At 39.9% G+C, this 23679-nt stretch overlaps 2 protein-coding genes and 1 long non-coding RNA gene across 3 annotated transcripts; all 3 read left to right on the forward strand.

Moving 5' to 3' along the window:
- The first annotated feature begins 1067 nt into the window (after positions 1-1067).
- Positions 1068-2280, forward strand: LOC116222063. The gene is made up of 5 exons (XR_004164443.1): positions 1068-1145; positions 1294-1371; positions 1822-1854; positions 2045-2119; positions 2242-2280. It is a non-coding gene; the product is annotated as an uncharacterized LOC116222063 (long non-coding RNA).
- A 2-nt stretch (positions 2281-2282) lies between these two features.
- LOC116222062 (elastase-1-like) lies at positions 2283-6867 on the forward strand (the record flags this gene model as incomplete). Its single annotated transcript, XM_031574785.2, has 11 exons — positions 2283-2319; positions 2526-2582; positions 2933-3025; positions 3831-3875; positions 3992-4065; positions 4168-4268; positions 4454-4576; positions 4689-4828; positions 5429-5574; positions 6036-6185; positions 6373-6867. Coding segments are annotated over 11 exons (981 nt in total), but the record flags the coding sequence as incomplete, so codon positions are not given.
- A 9888-nt stretch (positions 6868-16755) lies between these two features.
- Positions 16756-21805, forward strand: LOC116222091 (elastase-1-like). The gene is made up of 14 exons (XM_031574851.2): positions 16756-16816; positions 17267-17299; positions 17490-17564; positions 17712-17789; positions 17991-18047; positions 18398-18490; positions 19296-19340; positions 19457-19530; positions 19633-19733; positions 19887-20009; positions 20122-20261; positions 20862-21007; positions 21460-21609; positions 21791-21805. The coding sequence occupies exons 1-14, from the start codon at positions 16756-16758 to the stop codon at positions 21803-21805; spliced, it is 1191 nt and encodes a 396-aa protein (XP_031430711.1).
- Positions 21806-23679: the final 1874 nt, after the last annotated feature.

Here is a 23679-nt window from a genome sequence, read left to right on the forward strand (position 1 = left end):
CTCCATCTAGACCTGCTCTGCCATGCTCTGTAGGGTGAACAGATGTGGGGCGAGTAGTACGTTTGTGTAGGGACAATGTGGGACATGTTACCAATGCTGAGGGTTAACCTAAAAGTTTGCTTTAATGTCTAACTGAATAAGAAGCATTTGTATTCTGCCTTTTGGCTCATAAACACCTACTATGTCCTTTAGTGGATTCCACAGCACACCAGTTAGGCCATAAAAGATACAAGCTACAGATTTTGCTATATATAAAGATATGATGAGCAATGATGTCGCCTGGTAGTTTGTGAAAGTTTGTTCAAGTTAGTTTTTTGTGACGTACAAGAGGAGTTCTTCAGCCCCACGTCTGCACAGTTTGATTGACGGCCGTCACAGCCTCTGGATGAAAGTCAGGCTTTAAGAATAGCTTCCCTATGTTGCATTTGTATGAGCCAGGTTGCTGCTTTTGATGTAGCACTATTAAATACAGTAGAAACTATGCTGCAGCGACATGTGGTTCATGTGCCAGGCAGGTAAAAGAACGCATTCATGTGTTCTTATTTCTGACAAATAAAAACCAAATGACCACTGAAAATTAGGGACATTACCTCAATATGTGGGATTGGGGACAAAGGGTGATGCTGTGCAGTACAACACAAAGCGGGACCCCTGGTCACCCTAATGCTCTGCCATGCACACTGTATATATATATATATTATTATTATTATATCTTTATATGTATATTGTGTGTGTATGAGTCGGCAATGTACTTTCCTATCTCAGTCACAACATTTGGAACATATAGTGCTATGTTTAAATGCAAAATTCGGTGTACTGTTGTTTAATTATTGCTGAGTTTGTCCTATGTGTAAACCATTTGAGAGCAGTTAATACATCAGCTAAACTGTGGCTCAGCTAAAAGGTGTGTTTTGCATTTGTACTCAGTGGCCTACCTGTAGCAGAAAGATGATATATCATTTGAAATAAATACCTCACGGATGTCAGTATTTGTGTTTGTCATTGATCCATACACCCTTTCTCTTCATTTTAATAAACATGTTTACTCAGATGACATACGCCTTGTCCAAAATGGCTATAAAAGAAGCTGTCGCTTCTCATTGTCATCAGTTTCCAGAAGCTGCAAATCAATTTCTTATCAGTAGGTGAGTACTTATCTACAGCCTCTCTACACTTCTACCAAAGAGTTTGGACTTTTTCAAGTGTATGCTGAGCTTTATTGGTGTGTGTGTTTGTGTGTGTGTGTGTGTGTGTGTGTGTGTGTGTGTGTGTGTGTGTGTGTGTTTTTTCTAGATATACCCAGTTTAACAATGGGGATTCTGCCCATTCTCTCGATCCTTTACGCTCTGTTTGCCATGAACATGGCAACAGGTAAGTGATACAAATATTAGGGTTCCTATCATGAATTTGTGGTATTTCTGGTGTTTCATACACAGTTTATACTGTACTTTATATAGAGATGTAGAACTCTTCACTCAGTATTCTGACATTTTCACCCAAAGAAATTTGTAACCAAATTACAAATTTAGACCCATGATCAAGTAATAAGTATCAAGTATGTGTGTATATAGCATACTGTATATGCAAGTATGACCAAGGCATTGTGTACTCTCACAATCACTGTTATTATCCATATAAATAATTTATATTACTGGTAAGAACGACATTATAAGAAATCATCTTTCTACCAAGAATAACATTATGGGAAATGAATAACATACAGCCAAGGTTCTATAAACAACAGATCTATGACTGATAATGATTCGGGATATCATTACTCTGTCACACTGTCTGTGTGTCGTCTCTTTCTCCTTGTCACAGATGCGGTGGCCCCAGCTCAGCCTAACACTCTAGGTATGTTAGAGACGTTTTAACCTATTTACAGGCACATATGCATGAAAGATATTCTTCATTGTTCAAATGCAATGATTGACATGATTATTAAGATACATACATTTTCTATTTAGCCGTTGCTAACTGAGCTGATTTGGGTGGATTTTGCAAGCTCTCACTCTCTTTGTCTTTGACGTCTTATTCCATGCAGAGTTGTCGAAGAAGATGGACGTCACTCTTAACGATGCCTTGGCCAAAAGTGAGGATATTGCCTCTGACAATCCAGGTGAGATCCTCTGAAACTGGGGTTCACATCATGCCCCTATTTTACAATATGTTGTAGTGATACTATGCTGTGTACCACTTTTCAGTGATGTGGGTGACTGACTCTTGTCTGTGTGTTACTAGTGGAGAAGCAGGAGGAGGAAGTGGCTGATGCCCTGGGAGATGATGAGGATGATGAGGATGCTGCTGCTGACACTCCAGGTGGGTTCTTCTGAAACCAGTTGCATCTTTGACCATATTCACTAGAGCAAGTAAACATGTTCAGTACCCTACTGTAGTAATGGTGAGATTACTGTAAATATACAGCACACTTGTTCAGCACAGTGTTAAATTGTAGTCCTGGCTGTTAAGCAATTTGAAAGGAGTCGCTAACACATTTTGACTGTTTTGCACTGTTATCTGTGCAGAGCCTGCTGGCTTTGACGTGGAAGTGACTGATGCTCTTGCTGAGGATGACACTGCAGGTGAGTTCTTCTTGTGTATCCAGCTGTGTTGACGCCATGACCAAGGTTCCCTCTTGAGATCCTTGTGCTTGCCTGTCCCTCTGTTGTCATGGACTTTCTGTAGAATTTAGATTCTATAGAGTGCTTTCAGTGAACACAAATGATGAAAAAACACTATATAAATCAGCTAAATAAAAAACAGTAAGAAATAGTTTCACCACACACACCGGAGCCAAGTGGATCAGTAAATGTGTGGAGGGGAAAGAATTCCATCTGCATTTCTATTCCAAAACCCAGCATTTTGTCTGTGCAATTTGCTGGGTGGCTATGGCAAGGCATTACTCTGAGCTGTGAGTGTTCTGTGTGTGCAGAGGTGGATGAGTTGCAGGGGGAGGACAGTGAAGCCCTGGATGGTGATGAGGATGTTGCAGCCGAGAATGAAGAGACCCCTGCTGATGCTCCAGGTGGGTCCCTCTCTGACTACATGCATGGGCAGTAAGACTGTGGGGTGGAGCTCTCTATGGGGGTGGCAAAATTAACCCTCATATTACCTTCAAATGTACTAACATCGTTTATCCTTGGGGCCAATTTGACCCCAGCAATTTATACCACCAAAAAATTATGATAATTAAAAATGTTATGTGTCAGGTACTTTAGGTTTGTTTGTTGACTACCTAAATAGCTCTTTAAATGAAACAATACCCCCACCCACCCCCCTTATACATCCAGAATACCTGTTACGCGACTATGGAGAAATATGCAGATCACCATAAAATCTCACTGATTGACATAAAATTGGAAAGAGATATCCTTTTGGTGTTTCCATGGCTTCATATTATTTCTAAGTACATATTTTTGTTATCTATAAAATTTGGAATGAAAAACTATTTATGTTATCAAGAATAGTAACAATGTGTGTAAAATGTTGATATTTCTTATATATTTTATACAATTCAAACAGCCTGGGGTCAAATTGACCCCAAAGAACACCTATGCGTACAGCATGTGTACCAGACATTGAAAACATATCATCATGTTAATTTTGTGTTTACCCGGTTGTCCCCATTAAACTAGGAAAAGTCATTAAATATGAAACAAAACAAATTATGTCAATCATTTATTTAGAGACGTTAAACTTTGAATGGGGTCAATTTGATAGGAGGGTTAAATGTTTGTGGTGCAGTTTCCTGTCTCCACTCTGGTGAGTTGAGAAGAGCTGTTCTGACGTGTTTTTTTTAAGCAGCATTCTTTGTTGTGATTTCTCTGCAGCCCCAGCCGAGTTGGAAGAGGCTTTGAGTAAGGCAAATACTTCCGGTGAGTTCCCATGATACCAGTGGTGAAGACATTTTTCTAGGACTTGTCCTGTCCCAAACTGCAATTATGCAGTAGTTATACATGCACTGTTTTGTGTTCATATCTCATGGTGCCAGCTGATTCCAAGGGTTCCATTGAGAAGAGGGTTGTAGGTGGAAGTGTATCCTCATGGACCCTCTGGCGATGGCAGGTAACTGACATACTATCTACAGGACATGTGTCTACAGTACTCTCTCTCTTTCCCACCTCCCTGTAGGACAGATAGATCTGGTAACACCACTTTTTTTCTCAGGTCTCTCTCCAGTACAAGTCTGGCTGTGGGTACCGCCACACCTGTGGAGGATTTCTGGTCAAGAGGAACTGGGTGATGACTGCAGCTCACTGTGTGGATAGGTACGGCATATTAGCTAGAGCAGAGACTCTGAGCAGGGCTAAGGGGTCCTTTGTTTTAATCTGGCAATCCTCGTCAGCCGTAGTTACGCTGATGCACTTTCAATGAGAGGCCACTTTTATGTTCGTTGGGTTCACTGTAAATTCATTATGGACTGAGTTTGGTTTTTGCTTATGTGGTACCACAGTCGCAGGGTGTATCGTGTGGTCGCTGGTGAGCGTGACCTCAACAGGAAGAACAGCAGGGAGCAGTACCTAGGTGTTTACCGCATCTACCGCCACCCTAGTTGGAATAAAAGGGTGGCTAATGGGTCAGTACTACTGGTTCTCAAGACCCACCACTAAACACTGTTTGTTCCAATTCTACCTATGTACTGTTTAGAAACACTAACAAACCCTCCACCCCCACCCTTCCGCCCCCAGCAATGACATTGCCCTGCTGCGCCTCCGCTCATACGCTACAGTGAACCGCTACGTGCAGCTGGCCGTACTGCCTCCAGCCAATCAGGTGCTCCGTCACGGATACGGATCTTGCTACGTCTCCGGCTGGGGACGTACATCAAGTAAGCATGCTGCTGGTCTTGTCACATTGTAATTTAATAATGACATGTGTATGTCACAGTATGATACACCATAGGTAACAGGATTTAAATGGATGGTTAGTACAATGGTTTGGGTAAATATAATAACTGTGCAACCACAGCATGTCAATGTGCTGTTACCGATAATTGATAAATGCTGTGCTATTCTAAACTCAATGACTTATGGAATATAGGTTACATGGAGGGCAGTGTAATGAGTGCACTGTTCACAAGAGTCACAAGTTCTCTTTCTGTTATAACGGGTTAACCTTCCAATAGATACAGTACACAAGCGATTTCTGACCCCTTAAACATTATACATATACAAATATTCTTTACATAATGTAGAGAAAAATCAATCAATAAAAAAGCATTTCAGATTTATAATACTTTTATTATTACCAGTAATAGCAATAGCAACAGCAGTAGCAAGACTAGAAGGTAATTTTTGTTCCATTGGCTTTTAACAGCAATGCTGCCCTAGAAGACTGCCTAATGCATCCTCAGCTTTTTCCTCATCGTGATGGTTATCTAAAACAGTACTGCTTTCTTGAATCTCTCTTTCTCCGTTCCCGTGTGCAGCCAGGGGCAGGATCTCAAACCTGTTGAGGCATGCCCGCCTGCCCATCGTCAGCTATGGCACATGTAGAAACCGATACTGGTGGGGCACCACAGTGAAGAGCACCATGGTGTGCGCTGGAGGAAACGGCAGACAGGCAGGATGCTTTGTAAGTGTTCCCTCTCGCAGATTTCATTCACAGTAAATGTACATCTGGTTGCAGATGAAGGATTTCAGATAGCAGCATCCTTTGACTGGTTTGACACAGTGGCCACCGTGTTCGCTTCACTTTCTGGGGGTAGTGCACATGACGTAAAAGCTGCTGGGTGGGATAGATTTGACATCTTAATAGTGGAAGCAATGCATGTTTGTCAGTTATTCTGCTTGTCATTGTGTGTTCTTTCCAATTTAATTATTTAACATCAACATTAGTTGAAGTCAGCGGCTTCTATGGAAATAACTTGTCCTACTACACAGTAACTATTAAGGGTCTTATTTTCTTGAAGTTATTAATTTTATTTACCAATTTCACATTAAACTATGGCTGAATCACAGTGACTCTATGGTTCTATTTTACACTGCCCAACAAAGGCGCATACAAGATCCCTGTTGTTTGTCCTGTTGCTGTAGGGAGACTCTGGTGGTCCTCTGAACTGCTATGTGGGCAGGAAATGGGTTATCCACGGAATAACCAGCTTCGTCTCCAGCCGTGGATGTAACGTCGTGAGAAAGCCAACTGTGTTCACTCGTGTGTCTGCCCACATGTGCTGGATCAGGAGTGTAAGCCCTTGATTACATGCATCACCCCCTACACACATACACACACACACACACACACACACAGTTTTGAGGATGTATATTGTGCATGTTAGTCATCATTCAGTTGTTTTGCAGGACTTGAGTGCTTGTTGTATGTGAATTGCTCTGTATGGTTGACCTTTGACCTCCCCCTTTTTGTCCTCCTCAGCTTATTGGAGCTTAAGTCCGATATGAAGACGACTCTGAATGAAGACCAGTGTCTATTCTGGTTCCCTCTCACTCAATTTCATTATGTAGAGAAGTAGCAATAAAACTTTCATTTCACTGCATCTCCTTGTTGTGTGCGTCTTCCTTTGAATGGAGTTTTGGTTAAAGTAGCAGAAAGGGGTTTTGGTCTAAGAAATTGTGCACAGCACAGCTGCCACTGATACACTGATATTGATTCAGCTGGCTAGTACGCTAACTGGTGTCTATTGATGACGTAGTGTCTTTTTTGCAGGGTCTTCTGTTTCAGACCACGCATGTACATAGTGCATAGCCTGGTTGGCTAGTAGGAAAAACAAGCGTGTCTATCTGTCCTATATGACCATCAAAAAAGATTTGAAGATGATACCAAAAGTATTTGCCAATGAAAGCATACTTCACAAAGTGGCAAATTGCTGCATATTTTTGCTTTTAAAATGGTGGTCTGTATGTCTTTGGAGAAAAAAAAAACACAGAGAAAGATTATACAGGTGTGTGTCATCATTTCAATGTTCTACTCACCACTAGTAACACTCATGGTTAGTAGTGACACCTTACATTACCCTTCTTTCATACTATTCTCATTTGGAACAAAGTAAATCATTTATTATGTATATATCAAAGTGTTTATGAGGTTCTGTTCATCATCATTACTCAGTATATTACACTATACTGTACCACACAGTGTTGTGCTCCATTATAACAATAATTTAAACAGAACTATAGAACATAGTGTGAGGCAAATTGATGCTTAATGCAGTCATAGAAATAGTTGCAGTATCATAATTGCAAACCACCTTCACACACCAGTAATTACAAGAAATACCTCAAAAAGTGTCAAACTGTCGCATAGTGTTACTTTAAGTCCACGGTTAATTGACATAAGTCTCATCTCTTCAATTTATAAGCCCATGCACATATGTGAAGAAGGGAAATGTGAATGTTCATGCCGTACTGCCAATTGTTTTGGACTTAATCATAGTGCATATGCCATTTACAAAGAGTCACAATTAGCATCAATACCTTCCGAGTGGAATTACGATCCTCTGTAGGTGTACAATCTTCAATTCTTTTGGTCTCTAATCTGTGAAAAATGTCCTTGTGTTTATTACTGATGGCAGTCCTGGTTTCCTGGATGCAAAACCCCTATAGTTGTCATCCAAACTTTTTTCAATGTTAGATATATGTTGGTATTAAATAGGCCAACGTGTATGGGGCGCCGTTTGTAAAATATCGCACGTTCTAAAATCCTGCTCAGTTTTGGTACATTTAGCATTATCATATGGGGAAAAAAGCACGACCATATTCAAATGTCACTTTTTCAAACATTTAGAGAGATATTCATGTAAATTCATGCAATAACTTTTCCAAGGATAATGTTTGGCAGTAACACAAAGTTGTTGAATAATATAAATGTTTCATCTAAATGTAAATGTTAAATATAAATGTAAATGTTAAATGTAAATGTATATGTTAAATATAAACGTAAATGTTCAATGTTATATATAAATGTTAAATGTAAATGTTAAATGTAAATGTAAATGTTAAATGTTCAGTCTACATGTCCGATTTGAAGATTGAAGACAATATTTACGGTAATTGGCTTTCATAGTTTTCACGTCACGTCAGAATTACCAGCTTGCGGGCAAGAAATACACTCACAGCTGTCTACCACTGGAACTTATACAGGAACTGACCATCTTTTATTCAAGATTATTTAATATCTTCGCTTTAAAATTGTCTGACTTAGGAAGTAAAATGCCAGACAGTTGTTGCTCGGTTGGCTGTTCAAATCGCAGAGGAGACAAGCCCGGATTGTGTTTTTATCGCATTAAAACCCATCCACGTTGTTGCCAGCTGTAGACGTCTTCTGGGTCAACTTTTCTCGGACGCGCAGTAAAGTAGCCTTATTTTTGGAGCTTGCAATAAAAGCAGTAACCCTGTTTTGGTCGCCTCATTTATCAGAATAACTACCTAAAACGGGAATAGATCAAGAAATAAAGTCAAGAAACAAAGCATCAACACGATTCAAATGGGATTACCCGGTTTCTGCTCTGAGATTGCGACAAGTACCTAAGCAAGTAGGCTAGGCTACTGTATTTTGTCATCCAACTGGTAATACTACAATGCCAGTAGAAAATACTTGGGAAGATAATTTCAGTTGTCAATCGCCAGACCAGGTGGTTGTACTTGTGTTAACCAAGAAATTGTGTCAAATGATAAAGAACAGCGTTGGGTTAACTGCTGGCTAACATCATGTAGCTCGCTAGCTAGTAGCTAGCTATTAAATGGCAATCATCTTTTGCTAATGAAGATTTTTTTTAGTTTTCACCTTCCAGACGACATCGTTATGAACCCATCCCCTTCTGAAAATTAAATTACTATCGGTACTTTTGTAAGCTTTCAGTTTTGGAGGTGTGTAGGGGGACGGATTTTCTATTAGATAGATGTATCGTAAAGATACCTATTAACGCCCCAGCTATTAAAAAAGTGACAAACAGTTAAAAACATTTATAGATCGAAAAATATTTAATCAATCAATCTTACATATTTCAGTAGCGGTGGGTGTCTAGATTAGGACTGGGAACTTGTTTGGATTTCAACTGAAACGTGTTTTCAGTTTTTTTCCGTTGTGTAGACCGACACGCAAAATTAGCTGATACAGGAGGTGGAACCGATTAACAGCCTTTCTGTATATATGTCTATGGAAAGCTCTATGACCCTCACAAATTCTCGTCGCGAAATCGAATTTGTTTAGTTCGTTCCATGAGGATTTGTACACACAGAAATAAATCGCTGTCTAGTACACTAAATAACGCTGTACAACTGCAATTTTTTGCACACATACAAGTTAAATACCCCTTTTGGGTAGGAGCGTATGGTGTTTAAAATCTGTTATCCTGGTTGATACAGAAATCAATATTAAGTAACGTTTACCCGCGTGAGGCTGTTAATAGGTCTCGCGCGTTAATACGGGCCGTTGCGATAAATAACTCCAAACTGGAGCTCAGGTAGGGACTTCAACAACGTTATAAAAATAAAAATATCAGCAGGTGCAGTAAAGGGATCACAGGTTCCCAAAATGTATTTTTTTTCTAGATATCTCTGTCTGGCTATGATGGTATGATCTGTGTTTGATGGCGATCTTAATTGAGTAGGCTGTGTCGGTAGGAAAAACGTATGGCCAGAGAATGTGTATCAAAACCGGATGTCGTCACTTTAATCCGGTCTCTGGTTGGATAAAACTTTTCAACAGAAATGGACAAGGACCTTTGATTTATTCTGTAGGAACCATGCCGATGCCTGACTTTTAATGTTGTGTGACGTTGTTGAAGTTCAAGTTCAACATTAATAGCGATTGAATTACCCTTGTGTCGTGTAATCGCTAGCGGTAAATAAACGTTAATAACTTGAATGACTGATTAAGGATATATGTTACACATCACAAACACATGTAATCGATGGGTTTTGGGGGAAATGAGGTAATTGGTTAGCTTAAATTGCAGTATCTTAGGCGAGCTAATTGACCTGGCTAGCTATAGCGGAATTAACAATGCTAGCTTTGTGTTTGGTCATATAGCTTCGTAAAAGTTTGGTTAACAAGTCACTTGTGTGTTTAGTTGTATGACTTCGTAAAAGTTCGGTTAACAAGTCAATTGAGCATTAAGCCACCTGACTATAATGGGTCTATTCATATCAGCATGCTAACGTTAGACTTATTAGCAGCGAGGCTAGCTAGCTACTATGTGTTCCAATGGATTGTTGGTCTAAGCGTTAGCTTCAGTTAAGACCTACGTGTACCACATGAACAACTAAATGAGTCAATGTAGACATATAAAAAGTTGTGTAGATAGCTTTATTCACATAAGCCGTATAACTTCACAAAAATAATAATAATTTAAAGAAAACCGATCGTTTGCATGCCAGGCGATCAACACAACTTCTCAACTAAAAAGTAAAGGTCCTTGTCCATTTCTGTTGAAAAGTTTTATCCAACCAGAGACCGGATTAAAGTGACGACATCCGGTTTTAATACACATTCTCTGGCCATACGTTTTTCCTACCGACAGGCTGCACTGCGCAAAGATGTCCACTGTTGGTCGACATCTCCGAGCGCTGTTCAGCTGTTCTGTTGCCCGCAAGGTATCCATTGTAGTCACGTGATGGAAAGCTATGAATTACCGTAAATATTGTAATGTTCTGTCGTCAAGTCTGACATGTAGACTGAACATTTACATTTACATTTAACATTTACATTTAACATTTACATTTAGCATTTGATATTTGTATTTACATTTAACATTTACATTTATATTTAACATTTACATTTAACATTTAACATTTAGATGAAAGATTTATATTATTTAACAACTTTGTGCTACTGCCAAAAAATATCCTTGGAAAAGTTATCGCATGAATTTACATGAATTTCTCTCTAAATGCTTGAAAAAGTGACATTTGAATATTGTCGTGGTTTTTTTTTCCATATGATAATGCTAAATGTACCAAAACTTAGCAGGATTTTCGAACGTGCAACATTTTACAAATGGCGCCCCATAAACGTGGATAATATTAGCCTTGTATCATTTATTTATTTACATTCATATAAGATGATAAATGGTAAATTTCAAGAAAATGGGAAATCAGGATTTCACCTCCAAATATCTCAGAGGAACCCAGTAGTTCTTAGGCTTTTCCCCCATTTGATGTTTTTAGTGGTCTTATTTTGTCTTTGGCCCGTGTTTGCATAGGCATGAAGCCAGAGTTGGTGGTTCTACAATCAAAGGAAGAGGCTACCCTATAGAGGACAACCACAACAGATCTGATCCATCTTGGATTGATGGCCAATGTGCGTTGTCTGGCCTCCAGCCTATTGCACAGAATCATGTAAATCAAAATGCTGGATGCAGACCAGAAGTACCATGTGTTAATGCGGATATATTTGGAATGGAGACAACAGAGTGAGGAGCTGGGTCCTTCTTGAAAATGCTCACAAGTGATCAGTGTTTCCTTCATGCTAAAAGCCTTTGTTTTGTTATGTTGATATTGTATTACATTATATCTTATGTCATGTAATTGTACATTGATATGTATTGCTAATGTATGTGTCTAATTAAATTATATTTAACTGTATTGTATTCATTTCTAATAAAAGCCTTTGTGTAATTAATTTGTGTTGATCAGACAATCAATAAAATCTACCTATGAACACCACAACCATATGTGTCCCCAAACCTGGTACATATCCGGGAGGATCTGGGACTGTGTAACAGGGCAGCGAAGTCCCAGATCCATCCAACTACCTGTTGAGTATCTGGGAGTATACAGCAGTACAGGTCCTGGATACACCTCTTTTCACACAGTGTAGGTCTCTGTCACTAAACAGGTGTGTGGAATTAATCCAAACACGCCAGTTACAAAACAGAATGTCTTCATCGTGTCCACAACACTTTCCACAACACAGGGCCCATTTGGGTAAGATTGAGAAAAGACGCCAATAATCTACAGTGATCTTAATTACTATAAAACATAAAAGGGGGTTGTGGCCATCTGAGCAATGAAGGAATGAAGATCCTGGAAAAGTACACGTCACTTGCCATGCCATAGCTGTTTTATTGTGAGAATGGACATTGCAGGTGTATTGATCTACAATATTTCTATGAGATTCTTTTGTTATCAAGTTCAACGTCATACATTTTCCATTGAATCCCTAACTTACCACACAACCAACCAATGAAACACATATTATGATTGTGAACAGTGTGTGATCATGTGTATAGCCTGGTGTATTTGAGCGCAGGGAGATACACTTTCAATTTTTTTGTGGTTTAATGTCTCCACAAACGTGCTACGCAGAAGTTCAACATTCAATAATGATCCATCAGAATTACGGTGTGGTGAATGACACAAACCCCTTTTGGCATTAAGAAGTGATTGCTGGGTGACTGAAAGGGTCACAAAGGACCTTTTGTGCCCATAAAAAGATGACTAATATTTTACATTTAGATTGATTCATTGATTAATTCAGCAGACATACAAATAAAGAACCACAATCAAGCTGCAGAAGGTTTGGAGATGTGTTGAGATTAGAGCCACAGAACTAGTTCTAATCATTCAAGCTGACAAAAAAGTGCCATGGAGAACAGTGAGAGAACGTGAACATTAAGTGCAAGTGTGTTAGGCATGCTACAGCTGTTTGGTGTTTTGCATTTGATTCTTTTTGCATATGCAATTCTAAATGAGTCCATCTACAAGCACAATGTGTATGTTAACAGTAACAGCTGACAGTTAACAGTTGAAATACACGTCTAAGAGTTTGTTTATGAGGGTGGTGGGTTGGGGGGGGGGGGGTGTTGTATTCAAAGTGGTAATAGGAGATTGAAACTGGCAATAAGGGATTGGTTACAGGAAATGTTTGCACGGAGGAGGATGGTGTGGACACTACCAAGTTTGTGTCCACTATCAGTTGTAAGAATGGCAAACCCCAGTCACGCACACATCTGAGCATACAAGAACACTCACAGAAAGAGGATCATGTTTGAGGTTGCCAAATGTGTGTGTGTCTGTGTCTGTGTGTAGGTGTGGATGTCATATGCTCATGTAAAGGTCTGTATTAAGCCAATAACTTGCAAACTGAACACTTCATTATTTTGGGACCTCCGAGCGGATATGTTGTATCTGTATCTGAGTGCCCAGTCACTTACTGTTGTCTTAGTGAGTCGCCAGTCACCAGTTGTATAGGAGATGAACTATGAACTAGAAATATTTGTGAAAAGTGTACGCACTCCCAATTTGAGGGCTCCTTCTCTCTCTCTCTCTCTCTCCTCTCTCTCTCTCTCTCTCTCTCTGTGTGTGTGTGAGAGAGAAAGAGTAAGTGAGTAAATGGGTGAGTGTGTGTGTATGTGTATCTGCATGTGCATGTGCATGTGCATGTGTATGTGTATGTGTATGTGTATGTGTATGTGCATGTGTATGTGGGTTTGTCTATATTAGTCATAGGAGATTGGTGCCAGTAACAGGACATAGACACTATGTTTCAAAGTAATATTTGTAAAGAGCAGGAAAGTGGGACACTACAAACTGTATGTTCCATGTCACTTCTCTTGAGATGACAAATACGTTCACACATGTTCATATCACCTTTCTTCACATTCACACACAGAAAAGCACACGCACACACATATAAGTGCATACCTATACTGTATATTCATTAAGGTTATTCACCAAATTGTACATGTATTATAGTATTTATGGAGCAATGTCAGTGAGTGTGCATGGGTATGAGTAGTAATTGAAGATGTCACTCCAAGTTAAAATATGGTGTCGCCGGCCACGAGAACTTGCATAGTCATAGCATATTGAAGGAGAAATAAGATGTACTATGAAAGATAATATTCATACAGTCGTTTAAAATTACAGAGTTATTTTTCTCTTGCTGTGCTGTTCATGTCGTTTCACAGTTCACACTTTATTCAAAGCAAGCAGCAATTGTTGCCCTAATGGTTTGGAACCTATTTTGTAGCTGTTCTATTTGTCACGGCGACCTATTGTTCTATCGACTGTAAACCCACCTCAAGACTAAGAAGAATGCAATATGTAGACCTGCCATAACTGTGAAGAGATAGTGTCTCCCAATGTTCTCTAACGTTTTGCTTTTGCTCTTTCTTAAGAGTTTTTTTTATTATAATTTAAGGGTAGGTGAAAAGTATGAAAACAAACAAATACATGCCCTCAAAGATTTAATAGCCTCAAATCAGTAATTACAGTAATATACATAATAGGTCAAATCAAAACAGTGGTTGTGAAGCCATCAGAATTAAATCATTTCTGAGTCTCTTTTTTTCCTCCTAACAAAAATTAATTTTATACCATTAGCAGTTGAAATACATTAGTGAATGAGACACTTTGGGTGTCTGTTTATGTTTTCGTAGTGGTAATAAGAGATTGGTAGGCCTACTGGTAATGGGAGACTGATACCAGTTACTGGAAATATTTGCACAGAGCAGGGAAGTGTGGACACTACCAAGTTTGTGTCCACTATCAGTTGTAAGAATGGCCAACTCGAGTCACGCACACATCTGAGCATACAAAAACACAAGAGGATGTTAATGTCGCAAAATGGTGTGTGTGTGTATGTGAGAAAAAGAGAGAGAGAGAGATAAAGGGATGGTTCGTTGGAAATGTCTTTATTTGGAAATACCTCTTGAGATGTGCCATCTCGTTTTCAAGGGGGTCCACAATGTGTTTGTGTGCGAGTCTGTGTCTGTTCAGTCCCCTATTCCATGTCAAATTAAGTTATTTAAAGGGGTGTGTGAAGGACCGGACGGTCACCCCACGTTCTTTTAGGGATGTGGCGACTGGAATTGGTGTAGGGGAAATACAGTGCAGGAGATGGTCGTTTGATATAAAAATATATATATATATTTATTTACAGGGGGGACTGTCAACCCCAACACAGTGCACACAACATAAACACATGTAAATCAAACAGATAACAGATACCGGCCGTACTCACCCGGGACTGAAGTAACCTGGCACCCTAGGCACCTGCTTGGCCGATTAGGCCCAAATATCGGCACCCTCTCCAGACCCAAGCCAGGCCCAAACTAGGCCCAGGCACTCAGCCCGAAGCGAAGTACATAACTAGCCGTACCAACCAAACCAAACAAAACAAGCACAATATACACGACACAAAGACAAAGCACAAAGACACCGTGTCCACACAACTAGACACAAAAACACCTTCACCTCACATCAGGGAAGTATTTTTATCTCGATACCTCTCTTTGTCTGTGCTCTCATGCCTCTTACACACAGTCTCCCCTTCTCTACACATGAGGCACCCTTTAAATAGGGCACAGCCACTTGGGCTTAATTGTATCCAACATTTGGATCAGGTGAGCCAGGACCCAACCATTATGGGGGGAGGAGTCCAAGAGTCTTAAAGGGCACCATCCCCTTTTGCCACGGTGAGGAGGGGGAGAATTCACCTCCTCACAGGGTGTTTGAAAAGGATCCTTAACTTTTTAAATAACTACCACACCAACAATGAAAGTTCTGTGCCTCCATCTAGACCTGCTCTGCCATGCTCTGTAGGGTGAACAGATGTGGGGCGAGTAGTACGTTTGTGTAGGGACAATGTGGGACATGTTACCAATGCTGAGGGTTAACCTAAAAGTTTGCTTTAATGTCTAACTGAATAAGAAGCATTTGTATTCTGCCTTTTGGCTCATAAACACCTACTATGTCCTTTAGTGGATTCCACAGCACACCAGTTAGGCCATAAAAGATACAAGCTACAGATTTTGCTATATATAAAGATATGATGAGCAATGATGTCGCCTGGTAGTTTGTGAAAGTTTGTTCAAGTTAGTTTTTTGTGACGTACAAGAGGAGTTCTTCAGCCCCACGTCTGCACAGTTTGATTGACGGCCGTCACAGCCTCTGGATGAAAGTCAGGCTTTAAGAATAGCTTCCCTATGTTGCATTTGTATGAGCCAGGTTGCTGCTTTTGATGTAGCACTATTAAATACAGTAGAAACTATGCTGCAGCGACATGTGGTTCATGTGCCAGGCAGGTAAAAGAACGCATTCATGTGTTCTTATTTCTGACAAATAAAAACCAAATGACCACTGAAAATTAGGGACATTACCTCAATATGTGGGATTGGGGACAAAGGGTGATGCTGTGCAGTACAACACAAAGCGGGACCCCTGGTCACCCTAATGCTCTGCCATGCACACTGTATATATATATATTATTATTATTATATCTTTATATGTATATTGTGTGTGTATGAGTCGGCAATGTACTTTCCTATCTCAGTCACAACATTTGGAACATATAGTGCTATGTTTAAATGCAAAATTCGGTGTACTGTTGTTTAATTATTGCTGAGTTTGTCCTATGTGTAAACCATTTGAGAGCAGTTAATACATCAGCTAAACTGTGGCTCAGCTAAAAGGTGTGTTTTGCATTTGTACTCAGTGGCCTACCTGTAGCAGAAAGATGATATATCATTTGAAATAAATACCTCACGGATGTCAGTATTTGTGTTTGTCATTGATCCATACACCCTTCTCTTCATTTTAATAAACATGTTTACTCAGATGACATACGCCTTGTCCAAAATGGCTATAAAAGAAGCTGTCGCTTCTCATTGTCATCAGTTTCCAGAAGCTGCAAATCAATTTCTTATCAGTAGGTGAGTACTTATCTACAGCCTCTCTACACTTCTACCAAAGAGTTTGGACTTTTTCAAGTGTATGCTGAGCTTTATTGGTGTGTGTGTTTGTGTGTGTGTGTGTGTGTGTGTGTGTGTTTTTTCTAGATATACCCAGTTTAACAATGGGGATTCTGCCCATTCTCTCGATCCTTTACGCTCTGTTTGCCATGAACATGGCAACAGGTAAGTGATACAAATATTAGGGTTCCTATCATGAATTTGTGGTATTTCTGGTGTTTCATACACAGTTTATACTGTACTTTATATAGAGATGTAGAACTCTTCACTCAGTATTCTGACGTTTTCACCCAAAGAAATTTGTAACCGAATTACAAATTTAGACCCATGATCAAGTAATAAGTATCAAGTATGTGTGTATATAGCATACTGTATATGCAAGTATGACCAAGGCATTGTGTACTCTCACAATCACTGTTATTATCCATATAAATAATTTATATTACTGGTAAGAACGACATTATAAGAAATCATCTTTCTACCAAGAATAACATTATGGGAAATGAATAACATACAGCCAAGGTTCTATAAACAACAGATCTATGACTGATAATGATTCGGGATATCATTACTCTGTCACACTGTCTGTGTGTCGTCTCTTTCTCCTTGTCACAGATGCGGTGGCCCCAGCTCAGCCTAACACTCTAGGTATGTTAGAGACGTTTTAACCTATTTACAGGCACATATGCATGAAAGATATTCTTCATTGTTCAAATGCAATGATTGACATGATTATTAAGATACATACATTTTCTATTTAGCCGTTGCTAACTGAGCTGATTTGGGTGGATTTTGCAAGCTCTCACTCTCTTTGTCTTTGACGTCTTATTCCATGCAGAGTTGTCGAAGAAGATGGACGTCACTCTTAACGATGCCTTGGCCAAAAGTGAGGATATTGCCTCTGACAATCCAGGTGAGATCCTCTGAAACTGGGGTTCACATCATGCCCCTATTTTACAATATGTTGTAGTGATACTATGCTGTGTACCACTTTTCAGTGATGTGGGTTTTGTAGTTTTGAAGTGATGTGGGTGACTGACTCTTGTCTGTGTGTTACTAGTGGAGAAGCAGGAGGAGGAAGTGGCTGATGCCCTGGGAGATGATGAGGATGATGAGGATGCTGCTGCTGACACTCCAGGTGGGTTCTTCTGAAACCAGTTGCATCTTTGACCGTATTCACTAGAGCAAGTAAACATGTTCAGTACCCTACTGTAGTAATGGTGAGATTACTGTAAATATACAGCACACTTGTTCAGCACAGTGTTAAATTGTAGTCCTGGCTGTTAAGCAATTTGAAAGGAGTCGCTAACACATTTTGACTGTTTTGTTATCTGTGCAGAGCCTGCTGGCTTTGACGTGGAAGTGACTGATGCTCTTGCTGAGGATGACACTGCAGGTGAGTTCTTCTTGTGTATCCAGCTGTGTTGACGCCATGACCAAGGTTCCCTCTTGAGATCCTTGTGCTTGCCTGTCCCTCTGTTGTCATGGACTTTCTGTAGAATTTAGATTCTATAGAGTGCTTTCAGTGAACACAAATGATGAAAAAACACTATATAAATCAGCTAAATAAAAAACAGTAAGAAATAGTTTCACCACACACACCGGAGCCAAGTGGATCAGTAAATGTGTGGAGGGGAAAGAATTCCATCTGCATTTCTATTCCAAAACCCAGCATTTTGTCTGTGCAATTTGCTGGGTGGCTATGGCAAGGCATTACTCTGAGCTGTGAGTGTTCTGTGTGTGCAGAGGTGGATGAGTTGCAGGGGGAGGACAGTGAAGCCCTGGATGGTGATGAGGATGTTGCAGCCGAGAATGAAGAGACCCCTGCTGATGCTCCAGGTGGGTCCCTCTCTGACTACATGCATGGGCAGTAAGACTGTGGGGTGGAGCTCTCTATGGGGGTGGCAAAATGAACCCTCATATTACCTTCAAATGTACTAACATCGTTTATCCTTGCGGCCAATTTGACCCCAGCAATTTATACCACCAAAAAATTATGATAATTAAAAATGTTATGTGTCAGGTACTTTAGGTTTGTTTGTTGACTACCTAAATAGCTCTTTAAATGAAACAATACCCCCACCCACCCCCCTTATACATCCAGAATACCTGTTACGCGACTATGGAGAAATATGCAGATCACCATAAAATCTCACTGATTGACATAAAATTGGAAAGAGATATCCTTTTGGTGTTTCCATGGCTTCATATTATTTCTAAGTACATATTTTTGTTATCTATAAAATTTGGAATGAAAAACTATTTATGTTATCAAGAATAGTAACAATGTGTGTAAAATGTTGATATTTCTTATATATTTTATACAATTCAAACAGCCTGGTGTCAAATTGACCCCAAAGAACACCTATGCGTACAGCATGTGTACCAGACATTGAAAACATATCATCATGTTAATTTTGTGTTTACCCGGTTGTCCCCATTAAACTAGGAAAAGTCATTAAATATGAAGCAAAACAAATTATGTCAATCATTTATTTAGAGACGTTAAACATTGAATGGGGTCAATTTGATAGGAGGGTTAAATGTTTGTGGTGCAGTTTCCTGTCTCCACTCTGGTGAGTTGAGAAGAGCTGTTCTGACGTGTTTTTTTTAAGCAGCATTCTTTGTTGTGATTTCTCTGCAGCCCCAGCCGAGTTGGAAGAGGCTTTGAGTAAGGCAAATACTTCCGGTGAGTTCCCATGATACCAGTGGTGAAGACATTTTTCTAGGACTTGTCCTGTCCCAAACTGCAATTATGCAGTAGTTATACATGCACTGTTTTGTGTTCATATCTCATGGTGCCAGCTGATTCCAAGGGTTCCATTGAGAAGAGGGTTGTAGGTGGAAGTGTATCCTCATGGAGCCTCTGGCGATGGCAGGTAACTGACATACAATCTACAGGACATGTGTCTACAGTACTCTCTCTCTTTCCCACCTCCCTGTAGGACAGATAGATCTGGTAACACCACTTTTTTTCTCAGGTCTCTCTCCAGTACAAGTCTGGCAGTAGGTACATTCACACCTGTGGAGGGATTCTGGTCAAGAGGAACTGGGTGATGACTGCAGCTCACTGTGTGGATAGGTACGACATAGCAGCTTGAGCAGAGACTCTGAGCAGGGCTAAGGGCTCCTTTGTTTTAATCTGGCACTCCTCGTCACTCGTAGTTACGCTGATGCACTTTCAATGAGAGTCCTCTTTTATGTTCGTTGGGTTTTTGCTTATGTGGTACCACAGTCGCAGAGTCTATCGTGTGGTCGCTGGTGAGCGTGACCTCAACAAGCAGAACTGCAGGGAGCAGTACCTAGGTGTTTACCGCATCTACCGCCACTCTAGTTGGAATAAAAGAGTGGCTTATGGGTCAGTACTACTGGTTCTCAAGACCCACCACTAAACACTGTTTGTTCCAATTCTACCTATGTACTGTTTAGAAACACTAACAAACCCTCCACCCCCACCCTTCCGCCCCCAGCAATGACATTGCCCTGCTGCGCCTCCGCTCATACGCTACAGTGAACCGCTACGTGCAGCTGGCCGTACTGCCTCCAGCCAATCAGGTGCTCCGTCACGGATACGGATCTTGCTACGTCTCCGGCTGGGGACGTACATCAAGTAAGCATGCTGCTGGTCTTGTCACATTGTAATTTAATAATGACATGTGTATGTCACAGTATGATACACCATAGGTAACAGGATTTAAATGGATGGTTAGTACAATGGTTTGGGTAAATATAATAACTGTGCAACCACAGCATGTCAATGTGCTGTTACCGATAATTGATAAATGCTGTGCTATTCTAAACTCAATGACTTATGGAATATAGGTTACATGGAGGGCAGTGTAATGAGTGCACTGTTCACAAGAGTCACAAGTTCTCTTTCTGTTATAACGGGTTAACCTTCCAATAGATACAGTACACAAGCGATTTCTGACCCCTTAAACATTATACATATACAAATATTCTTTACATAATGTAGAGAAAAATCAATCAATAAAAAAGCATTTCAGATTTATAATACTTTTATTATTACCAGTAATAGCAATAGCAACAGCAGTAGCAAGACTAGAAGGTAATTTTTGTTCCATTGGCTTTTAACAGCAATGCTGCCCTAGAAGACTGCCTAATGCATCCTCAGCTTTTTCCTCATCGTGATGGTTATCTAAAACAGTACTGCTTTCTTGAATCTCTCTTTCTCCGTTCCCGTGTGCAGCCAGGGGCAGGATCTCAAACCTGTTGAGGCATGCCCGCCTGCCCATCGTCAGCTATGGCACATGTAGAAACCGATACTGGTGGGGCACCACAGTGAAGAGCACCATGGTGTGCGCTGGAGGAAATGGCAGACAGGCAGGATGCTTTGTAAGTGTTCCCTCTCGCAGATTTCATTCACAGTAAATGTACATCTGGTTGCAGATGAAGGATTTCAGATAGCAGCATCCTTTGACTGGTTTGACACAGTGGCCACCGTGTTCGCTTCACTTTCTGGGGGTAGTGCACATGGCGTAAAAGCTGCTGGGTGGGATAGATTTGACATCTTAATAGTGGAAGCAATGCATGTTTGTCAGTTATTCTGCTTGTCATTGTGTGTTCTTTCCAATTTAATTATTTAACATCAACATTAGTTGAAGTCAATGGAAATAACTTGTCCTACTACACAGTAACTATTAAGGGTCTTATTTTCTTGAAGTTATTCATTTTATTTACCAATTTCACATTAAACTATGGCTGAATCACAGTGACTCTATGGTTCTATTTTACACTGCCCAACAAAGGCGCATACAAGATCCCTGTTGTTTGTCCTGTTGCTGTAGGGAGACTCTGGTGGTCCTCTGAACTGCCATGTGGGCGGGAAATGGGTTATCCACGGAATAACCAGCTTCGTCTCCAGCCGTGGATGTAACGTCGTGAGAAAGCCAACTGTGTTCACTCGTGTGTCTGCCCACATGTGCTGGATCAGGACTGTAAGCCCTTGATTACATGCATCACCCCCTACACACACACACACACACACACACACAGTTTTGAGGATGTATATTGTGCATGTTAGTCATCATTCAGTTGTTTTGCAGGACTTGAGTGCTTGTTGTATGTGAATTGCTCTGTATGGTTGACCTTTGACCTCCCCCTTTTTGTCCTCCTCAGCTTATTGGAGCTTAAGTCCGATATGAAGACGACTCTGAATGAAGACCAGTGTCTATTCTGGTTCCCTCTCACTCAATTGCATTATGTAGAGAAGTAGCAATAAAACTTTAACTTCACTGCATCTCCTTGTTGTGTGCGTCTTCCTTTGAATGGAGTTTTTGTTAAAGTAGCAGAAAGGGGTTTTGGTCTAAGAAATTGTGCACAGCACAGCTGCCACTGATACAGTGATATTGATTCAGCTGGCTAGTACGCTAACTGGTGTCTATTGATGACGTAGTGTCTTTTTTGCAGGGTCTTCTGTTTCAGACCACGCATGTACATAGTGCATAGACTGGGTGGCTAGTGGGAAAAACAAGTGTGTCTATCTGTCCTATATGACCATCAAAAAATATTTGAAGATGATACCAAAAGTATTTGCCAATGAAAGCATACTTCACAAAGTGGCAAATTGCTGCATATTTTTGCTTTTAAAATGGTGGTCTGTATGTCTTTGAAAAAAAAACAGAGATAAAGATTATATAGGTGTGTGTCAATACATCATTTCAATGTTCTACTCACCACTACTCAACACTCATGGTTAGAAGTGAGAGCTTACATTACCGTTCTTTCATACTGTTTTCATTTGGAACAAAGTAAATCATTTATTATGTATATATCAAAGTGTTTATAAGGTTATGTTAAGCATCATTACTCAGTATATTACATTATACTGTACCACACAGTGTTGTTGCTCCATTATAACAATAATTTAAACAGCACTATAGAACATAGTGTGAGGCAAACTGATGCTTAATGCAATCATAGAAATAGTTGCTTTCACTGTATCATAATTGCGAACCACTTTCACACACCAGTAATTACAACAACAAAGAAATACCTCAAAAAGTGTCAAATTGTCGCATAGTGTTACTTTAAGTCCATGGCTAATTGACATAAGTCTCATCACTTCAATTTATAAGCCCATGCACAAATGCGAAAAATGGAAATGTGAATGTTCATGCCGTCCTGCCAATTGGTTTGGACTTAATCATAATACATAGTGCATATGCCATTTACAAAGAGTCACAATTAGCATCAATACCTTCAGAGTGGAATTAAGATCCTCTGTAGGTGTACAATAATTCTTTATTATGGTCTCCTTGTGTTTATTAATGATGGCAGTCCTGGTTTACTGAAAATAGTTGTCATCCAAACTTTTTTCAGTGTTAGATATATGTTGGTATTGGATAGGCCAAAGTGGGTAATACTATCCTTGTATCCTTTATTTAAAACAAATCATAAGCCCTTTAAGTGTTAAATGGTAAATTTCAAGAAAATAGGAAATCAGAAATTCACCTTCAAATATCTCAGCGGAACCTCCCTACACCTCCATGACATTTTGACCCATGAATGCATTGGGCAGACTTTGAAACATATCAACATTCTTGAGGCTATTTTAACTTGGCTTTCGGTGCCTTATTAGGGTGCCTTTGACTGCTTGCACCCCGTTAAAGCCTTGTATATTCAAACATGAAGTATGTGGACACATTGGGACATCCTCTTTTGAAAATGAACGATGCTGGTGTCATTTAGGCACACTGATGTAGAAGATAAGAAAACAATGTTTGGCTATCTTGACAAGGCCGTAGCTCGGTGTGCCGTCAGTCAAAACTTTGAAACCTGTAACCTTTTATCTACATCTCTACTATTAGTCCAGGCAAAATAGCGTTTTACGACAGACTAATTGTAAAATAATTTTTTTCAGCATAGATCCTTTCTATGAGGTGTCCAGAACAACATACTAAAAGTCCTAAGAAATCCTAGTTGAGGAAATATGTTTAATTCTCATCAATCTGAGATGTGTGCTAATAATACATGGCAAAAATACACCTCAAAAATGTAATTTTTTT

Source organism: Clupea harengus, chromosome 10 (genome assembly GCF_900700415.2).
Source record: "Clupea harengus chromosome 10, Ch_v2.0.2, whole genome shotgun sequence".
Lineage (NCBI taxonomy): Eukaryota > Metazoa > Chordata > Actinopteri > Clupeiformes > Clupeidae > Clupea > Clupea harengus.

What these genes read in the sequence shown, in the direction of transcription:
- LOC116222091 (XM_031574851.2), top strand. Translation starts at nt 16,756, where the DNA reads ATGGGGATTCTGCCCATTCTCTCGATCCTTTACGCTCTGTTTGCCATG. An exon ending in TGCCATGAACATGGCAACAG is followed by an intron (nt 16,817 to 17,266) that starts GTAAGTGATACA and finishes TCCTTGTCACAG; the next exon opens with ATGCGGTGGCCCCAGCTCAG. An exon ending in GACCCCTGCTGATGCTCCAG is followed by an intron (nt 18,491 to 19,295) that starts GTGGGTCCCTCT and finishes ATTTCTCTGCAG; the next exon opens with CCCCAGCCGAGTTGGAAGAG.